This window comes from Anopheles ziemanni, chromosome 2, assembly GCF_943734765.1.
Source record: "Anopheles ziemanni chromosome 2, idAnoZiCoDA_A2_x.2, whole genome shotgun sequence".
NCBI lineage: Eukaryota > Metazoa > Arthropoda > Insecta > Diptera > Culicidae > Anopheles > Anopheles ziemanni.
Window position 1 is genome coordinate 32,996,234 of NC_080705.1, and position 8,743 is coordinate 33,004,976.

The following is an 8,743-nucleotide window of genomic DNA, read 5'->3' on the forward strand; positions in this document are numbered from 1 at the left end:
ATTATTAAAAACTTTTGCGCATCTATTTATTAGGACACCAATCTTACGATTAGACTTGCCATTAAAGCGATAAACATCAATTTGACCTTTTTCTCATTCCGTGAGTTGCTAGGAATTGGGTTTGTTTATAATGAGGCTATCATTACGGGACACTTAAGTATTTTTAGTTTTTGCCTTAATGATGTTATACATAATTTTTCTGAAAAAAAAACAGAACGGAAACACATTTATATTCTCTTAAGAAATAAGTTTCTGCTGTTTATTTTTCCTTGCAATTATTTAAAATAGCATATGAATGAAAAAACTAGGTGAGGCTACCATTTTGGGACGCAGTGTGAATTAAAAAGGGATCTCTGGGTATAGTCTAGGAATTCACGTCAATTATATAAACAAGCCACTTATCGATCGAGCTTTTGTTATTATGTGTTAATCTCCAATTAAACCGCGCTATCAATATTATCGCTCGTGTATCTGTGTATTGCGTCCTTTGTTAATTAGTTATGTTTGTGTTGCTCCTCCCAACCTACTTATTACTTCCCGACCCATTTCCGTTCAATGTGTTTACATGCCGTTACTATGTTACGCCCAGAAGTGTCCTTAGTTCTCCTCCTCCTCCTCCTCCTCCATTCACCAACTGATGGTAATTGGTTTGAGGACGTCAAGCATTATTGATGGTTCGGTTTGGGGATTAATATACAAAGATGAATAGCCTCTCCATCACACTCCACTGCTGTTAGATGTTTTATTACCCACACATCTTAAGGATTTTGGTTCGCGTTAGTTGCCAATTTTTTTGTTTATGAATTTCGCTCCGAATGCTATCAACATGCCAATCCAGACTAAAAAATAAATCCCCCCCAACTTGAATGGCTACTGCTTTGCGCGCTTTGTAAATAACGTGTTTGTTTCGATTTCGATTTTTGTCCAATGTGGCTACGACTCTCCTTCTTCCGCTCAAACCCTCCCTCCAACGATTCTTTGAAAAAGCAGCCACCACGCAGGACGGCTCGTCGTTCGAGAGCGCGTCCTCCATCTACAGCCTCGCGCGGGTCGATGCGGTTTGCGAGGAGACGCCACCGATCGAGGAGCAGCCCTGCTCGCCACAGATTCCGCCCCCGCCCATCCCGAAACCCTCGCCGACGCACTCCGTCAGCAGCAGTTCGAGCGATAGTTTCGGCATCGGCAAGAAAAGTTCGCCCTCCCGGCCCACGCTGCCCAAGTCGATCGTCGGCAAACCGAAGCCACCGAAACCGCACTCGCTGTCGGATGACGAGCGGAGCGAGAAGCGCTACTCCTCATCGCACGACGAGAAGGACACCGTCCCGAAGGGGGTTGGTGGTGCGACGATGGTGGGCGCGTCGGGGCCATCGGCTTCGACGACCGGAACCATTGCCCGAAGCGCTCGACGGGGTCGCGATTGGAACGAGGAGGAACGGCGCAGGAAAAAGAGCACCTTCAAGCTGGAGTTCGACAAGGACTCGATCAAGACGTACACGACGCCGATGTTGCGCCAGCCGAGTCCGGGCTTCAAGAAGCTCTCACCGGATGACAAGAGCGCCTTGAACGTGCTGGATGGTGCGAGTCCGAGTAGCAAGCAGAAGCGATTCCGGCCGAAGACACGCAAGTCCCCGAGAGCTCGCAGCGTCGTGGCGGAGGAGACAAGTACCGGAGGGAGCGTCGGTGGAGGAGCGACCCTACCCCGGCGTAGTAAGACACCCTTGGTTCGTTCGCCGGATAAACCCACGACTGCAGTTCCGGCAACGGCCGTCATTCCCGCATCCGTAATCCTACCTCCGACTCCTCAGCCGACGGTGGCCGTAACGGCAAGTAAGCTAAGTCCCTCGCAGTACTACTCGCAGATACGCAGCCCTCCCTCCGGTGGATCGCCTCGAAAGCAGAAGATCTCCCCGGAGAAGCGTCTGCAGGCGATCTCCACCGAATCACTGCGATCGGTTTCGCCCGGATCGGACTCGGTTTTCTACAGCGAGGCGGATGCCTTATCGCACTGTGAGCAACATGTAGGTAGCCCTCGCCAACACATCAACTCCAACTATTAACTCTAACTGATTCTCATGTTCGTGATCTTCAACAAAAGGTTCATTGTTCCCACTGTGGCAAAGAGGTGGAGGTTGCAAACCTACCCGGTGAGTCGGAGGAATCGATCCTCACACTCGATTCAACCGACGGGGATCGACCAGACATCGTTCAGCCACCAGAAGGGTTCGCTGACTCGCCCGACTGTACGAAGACGCCGCACCACACGCGACTCTACAAGAAGATGGACAAGCGATTTCGCTCCGAAGATCGGCACGTCGATCGGCGCCATTTCAAAAGCCGCCAGGAGTACCGAGCCAAGGTGAGTGGTTAGTGAGATCCATAGCGATGTTGTACTTGTGGCTGTAGTAGAATGTGGTAGATTTTGAGATTTTGCAGAGGAGTTTCCGTTTAGGATCTCTGTAAACCCAGAAACAACTGTACATTTTAGCAGGGAGACTTCGCCTTGTGTGTTTCAAGTAGAAGTAACAGAAGGTTCTTCCTATTATCCAATTCGGAACATCAGGATGAGAAAGGAATCTCATACTTACCTTTTCTACTTTTATCATGCAGAGTGAAGAACGTGGCAAGGAAGAGGTCGAGCAGAACAACTTGCGACCGGCCGGCTCTTCACCTTGTGTCGCTCCGGCCGGGCAGGCGTACGTCGACACCACGTCCGAGCCGGAGCAGGGAATCTACCACGGCAACTACAAGGCCGGCCTGTGGATCTGCATCGCCGACCGGGACGTTTGGAGGCGGCACGAGCTGGCGGACGGGAGCTTCGATCGCCCGAAGGAGGCGACGCTAGAGCGACGCGGATCGACCGACTCCGAGCGGGACTTCCGCAAGAAGTACCAGGCGATCACGCATCGTCTCGTACATCGGAAATCATGCGTCGAGATGTACCGACGACAGAATAGCAACAGTTTTGGTAAGTACTCCACTATCGATTATCATTGAGAACTGGATCATGTGACTTCTGATGTTTGTTCCTTCCCAGACACCGATAAGACGGTGGTCGTGTGCCGGAAGTCCGGCGAGTTTGGGTTCCGAATTCACGGCTCGAAGCCGGTGGTGGTGTCCGCGATCGAACCGGACACGCCGGCCGAAACTTCGGGCCTGGAGGTCGGTGATATTGTACTGTCGGTCAACGGGATATCGGTGATCGACAAGAGTCACTCGGAGGTTGTGAAAATTGCCCACGCCGGCAGCGATACGTTGGAGCTGGAGGTAGGCTAAACCTTTGTAGGGCGCATTGCGTGAGGTGATGACATATTGAAATCCTGACGTTTCGCTAGGTTGCCCGCACGATTGGAGTTCTTTCACCGCTAGAGGATAGCTCATCGCATCCCTCGATCTACACCGGGTTCCTATGGCGATACTGTGCCAGTGGTGGCAAGTGGGTTCGCCGGTGGTTCTGTCTACGACCGGATCACTGCCTTTACTACTACCGAACAGACTCGGTGAGCTCCCGGACCATCTTCCTGCGTTCAGTGTAAGATAATTAACGTAGGAACTATCTCTCACTCCACAGGACAACCAACCGATCGGTGCGATCATGCTGACGAATCATAAGATCGAACGGATCCCGATGGAACCGGTGACCCGTCCGTTTAGTTTCGCGATCGACACCGAAGAGGGCACCACCGTGCAGCTGGCAGCGGACTCCGATGAGGCGGTAAATCGTTGGATCGCCATCATCAGTCACGCGGCGCAGCAGTGCGATCCATGGTTGGAAAACAGGTACATCGTGGAGTTGACTATAGAGTTGAGAGCTTTTTACTTAATTGCCGTATGTTTTCACCTTTTCTTAGTGCCAGAAACTTACGCCTCGCTCCTACTGCCATCTCCAAGCCGGACTGCAGTGGACCGCTAGCCAAGCTGGGCAGCAAATGGCGCTCGTGGACCAAACGCTACTGCGTGCTGAAGGACGCCGTTCTCTACTTCTACCATGACGGAACAAGCAAGACTGCTTTTGGTGAGTTCCATTTTATGGCTTCTTATTCCACTCTGCCTTTATAGCGTGTGCGTTAAAAAAATGGACAAATTTTAACGACTATACATGCAAAAACGGAAGAACTTTACATTTTTCTTTTGATAGCTAAATTTAAAGAAAAGTGTTTCTTTTAAATTCAGAACAAGTTTGACAACTTTATCATTTAAATTGATTCCTCCGTGGGAAAAAACATTAAACCAACTACGTTTGATTATATGCCGGAAGTCCACCTTTATCGCCGAACAAACTTGTATGACGTTGTGAGACATTTTCTGTCCGCGGAATTCAACTAATTTGGACTTTTGGCTATTTGGATTCCAATAGATAAAGGTTTAAAACCAGCCTTAGTCCGGCTATGGACCACGCTGCGGGGTTTCAAATAACAACAAAGGGTATAACGACAGAAAGAAGTGACTTAACCATTCCGTTCTTTGGGCCAGAAAACCGCTTCAACTGATGCCCACAGATCATCGGAGGAGTTGAATCGGTCAAATGTAATTAATATACCCAGTGCTGCCAACCCTCCATATGGCTCCCGACTATAACCATTCGAAAAAAAAATTCACAATTCTTAAAGGTATGACCTATTCCAATATTTTAAAGTCCAAACATGTAGGAGTTAAAAACTGGCTCACATGACTGGTTTTGTCGGTTATGGCTAAATTTTCGGCCAAATTTCAAGTAAGGCGATCAGTTTTATAGCGTGTCTATGTGATGTAACTTTACAATAAAATTTGCTCATTCAATTAGCAATCATTTTTAATCCAAACGTTATCCTTAGAATTTTCAAACATCTTATTGATACTCTCGACATCTCTTCTTTTTGTTTTGATTCCTTTGGTAGGAATGGCCTGCTTACAAGGCTATCGTGTGCAACCGTCGTCGGCCGGGGGAAAGAAGTACGCATTTGAAATTGTACCACCGGAGCTCAGTTTGAGACACTACTATTTCCATACCGAGACGGAGATGGACAAGAAGCGGTAAGTACATGGTTACGACATTGAGTTCTCTATAAAACAGTGCTTTTAAAGTGTGTAACATAAAAGATAAAAAACAGAAAAGATCAAATTTTCATGCACCATTCCTACCATTTTCCATTTGAACTCGAGCATGCTTCATCGGTCCATCTGAAATGACAATGATTCCATTTTATGCCACGTACGTTGCAAACAGATCATTTCGTTACACCTTCGGGTGCAAATACGAAACCAGTGTATGCACAGAATGACAGGAAAGCCATTCCGGTTCCTGTCCTTCCCGATGTTTTCCACTTTCAGCGCATGCAAATAGTGCCGTTTTTGATTGAAATTATTGCAACATTTCCTGACGCTGCCATGCGTTCCAATGTGGCTCATGCTGGTGAAGCGAAATGAAAATCCTCACCCCTCAATTTGTCACCCCGTCCAAATGTCCAGCGTTCGTGCAAATCGGACGCAAAGGGCGTTGCAATAAAGCTATGAATTGGAAATTTAATTTACTTTTCTCGTTCTTTCTTTCTTTTTTCTCCCTGTTAATATCCGTTTCGGTGATGTTTTTTCCCACCTTTCGCCACGTATCGCACCGATCGACCCTCGTAATACGTCCCATTTTTGTTGCTTTCTTCCGCCCCGTGGAAAAACAAACTACCGCGAATGAAAATGACCGTAAAAACACGCACCACCAGCTGGGTTGCCGCCCTAGAATACTCGATAGATCGGTGGATGAGGGCCGGCTGAAATAACCTGAAACGCTACGAGCAGCTCGTATAGTACAGGCCCGCGTCGGGTCGCCCACCATCACCACCCGCCCAGCCTTCGGTTGCATCCTTCTCGTTACTGTTTTTCCACCGGATAATGCCCTGCGGTACGGTGGCAGCATAAACCAAGCGCACGGACATAAACAACAGCCTCCGTGTCCCTGTGGGCTTGCGCTAGGTAGATCAGCATAAAACAAAACACCCCTACCCACCACTGACCCATCGCCCAAGGCGGAAAGACGAGGAAAACAACAACGTCATCGTCCAGCCGTGATTGCGGTGTGCCTACCTTTCAGGCGCGTTCACCAACAGAAAGGGATCGATCTCGATCCCGCTGGGACACGGCACGTTGTTCGCGGCGGGCAAATTGATGCTGACAATTTGTGCATGGCGACGGGACGGGCTGGTCATCTCCATACACACACACACCAAACGCCCCTCGGTCACGCTTCAATTACGCTCGCTGTAACGGACATTGTGGGCGGAAGCTGGGAGCAACAGCTGTGTGGAGCAGAACGGTCAACAAATCAACCACGTCCGAGCCAGCGACTTGGTCTCGATGCTGGAAAACTGTCGCCTCAAGCTGCAACGTCCACCATAATGTGAGTGTCCCGGGTCCAGGTATGTATGCGAGCAAACGGTTCGTCGTATAAGTTAAGCACAATATTGCTGCCACTATTTCGTCGTGATTTGCTGCCAGAGCCTTGCACACACGGTAGTGGAAAAAGGCAGGCCATTTCTTTTCGTGTCCTTCGTGCCCGCCAGGAGTTGTCGCTCCACGCTCCTGCCTCCCAACAGCAGCGATTGCACACCGACCCGGCTCGGTGTCTTTTGTTATTGACGTACCTACACAATTTATGCTACTTTGCCATAAACACCGGGCGCCTCCACACGAATACAAGCGGCTTATGCTTTCGAGCGGAGGCGCTGGAAGCTAAAATCGGACGCCAAAGGAAGTGTTAAAAAGCACACCCTCACACACACATACGTCTACGTGGCTTATGTGCTATTTTGTTCTCATGACAGGTTATTTTTTGCTATAACATATTCCACACAATCGAGTCGGGAAGGTGGATATATATATGTTTTTTGTTTCATCCTTTTTGGAGCAATCGACACCGTGTCTGCACGACGCTAGACCATGGCGCAGATGGCACTGCAGGAAAATTGATGAAAATCTTTCCCATCCGACGCGCCAGCACTTCGGTGGAATTGTTATGCTCCCCGAGTGGGACGTCAAGCGTGGGGGTGGGCGACGGGACAAGACTGAAGGACCGAAAGAAAAACATCCGCACACAGCAAAACAACGTAGTTTTTTTTTTTTTTTGGAATACCAACGAGACCAGGGGAAACGGACGATGGAAAACGGAAGATGGGCGAAAAAAAAAAATCGAAGGGCCAGAGGGAGCTGTAGCGTAGCGTTGTTTCGGGGAGGGAGTTTGGGAAAAGTATATTACTCACTAGTGTTAGAGCAGACGTAGCATTAAGTAATCGTATTCAAAAAAGGACACTAGAGCGTATTTATCATCAACTGTAGGCACCGGGTAGGGTAGAATACACCGAGGGAAAAACAAAACTGGCACCGGAAACTTACGAAGAAAAGTGAAAACGATAGCTTTAAGAGTCCCCGATTCACCGATGGCTGAATCGATTGTTCCCTTCTTGGTCCGGGTTGGTCCGCACAGGAGAAAAAAGGTCGCCAGACTGAAGCGAAATTATCGAAGTCACTTTCGTTCGCCCTTTTGAATGATAAACTATCGGCATAAGCACACACCCGCCTGGAAGGCCGGTTGAAGGCCGAAAAAGCAACAAACGCACACATGTTTGCCAGGTTTGATGGGCTAGTGTTAGGTAAACGCTTGCCTCCCTACCCGTATCCAGCCCGCGAGCAATTTATTTGAAAGGTAGAAACCCCTCAAAACCGTATGGCGTTTGGGAAAGTTTCCGATTGGAAAATTTCTATGAAAACCGAAGGGGCTTAGAGGGAAACTTTTCAAAGTTCGGGCCATAAATCACGGCCATATTGATTTAAATTATGGCCTACGGTGTTGGAAAAGCCTGCCAAAACAGTTTCGAACTGAATCCTGAAAACGGTGGTGTTTCAACAAAATGAGAAACTTTCTGTTCTAAACTGATCCAATTTCGTTGCCATCCTTGAAATATTGCTGTAGGTATACGTCAGCGAACGAAAATAATTAAACAAGGATGATAGCATCTCAAACTGACAAGCTGAGAGTTTTCAATGGGGGAAACTTGGACCTGTCGGTGCAACAGGGTTTTGAAAGGGTTTATTCTTGTATCGTGTAAACTTATTTTTTATTTACAAAATTGTTTTACAAAACAGTTTCCAATTCTGTCGTCTAATACTAGATAGGCCAGATGATTTAGCAACATTCGTTTTGACGATGAATCTGTATCAGAAATCCAATCGCCATGAAACACGAACATTGAAATTATACTGAAGAGTGTTTACTAGTACTGTTGTAAAACACACCGACACTTTTTTTATACACTATGTTGTAGCTACCTGTTATTTTCAATTCGTTCACCACTGTTGGGTTTTTTTATGCTTCGACCACATCGATCGATGTACCAGTACGATAGGAAAAACGAATAAAAAACATACAAAGCATCATATAGTGCAGCAATGATATCTAGTGGAACCAAAACGAGTTAAGCAGAAGGTAATGTAATATAGAATGGCTGGAAAAACAACCATATACACACCTACACTGTAGCATTACAAACCTAGAGCAGAGTAATCCCTATAGAATGAGATTAATGTTAGAGCTTTAAAAGTTTATCTTACTGTTTCTGTCGATGGCAACAGTGTAAAAGCGCCGGAGCAAGCTGTAACTCACGCGGCACGTGTAGAAAAAAAGAGGTCTTGGGGATGCTTCGATTGGGAAAGAAAATTCATGAAGCATTTCCTAACCCTTGAAAACAACTCGAGCCAGAGCCTTGCGTTGGCGGTGACG

The 8,743-nt window shown here is 47.7% G+C and overlaps 1 protein-coding gene across 1 annotated transcript in view; it reads left to right on the forward strand.

The window, feature by feature from the left end:
* The window catches only part of LOC131293452 (uncharacterized), a 70,314-nt gene extending 64,569 nt beyond the window's left edge, over positions 1 to 5,745 (forward strand). The window contains exons 15-23 of the mRNA XM_058321530.1: positions 991 to 2,018; positions 2,096 to 2,356; positions 2,608 to 2,965; positions 3,035 to 3,264; positions 3,333 to 3,497; positions 3,569 to 3,777; positions 3,849 to 4,012; positions 4,875 to 5,010; positions 5,694 to 5,745. Of these exons, the coding sequence (XP_058177513.1) occupies positions 991 to 2,018; positions 2,096 to 2,356; positions 2,608 to 2,965; positions 3,035 to 3,264; positions 3,333 to 3,497; positions 3,569 to 3,777; positions 3,849 to 4,012; positions 4,875 to 5,010; positions 5,694 to 5,745 (2,603 nt within the window). The remainder of the gene's footprint in view (positions 1 to 990; positions 2,019 to 2,095; positions 2,357 to 2,607; positions 2,966 to 3,034; positions 3,265 to 3,332; positions 3,498 to 3,568; positions 3,778 to 3,848; positions 4,013 to 4,874; positions 5,011 to 5,693) is intronic.
* Positions 5,746 to 8,743: the final 2,998 nt, after the last annotated feature.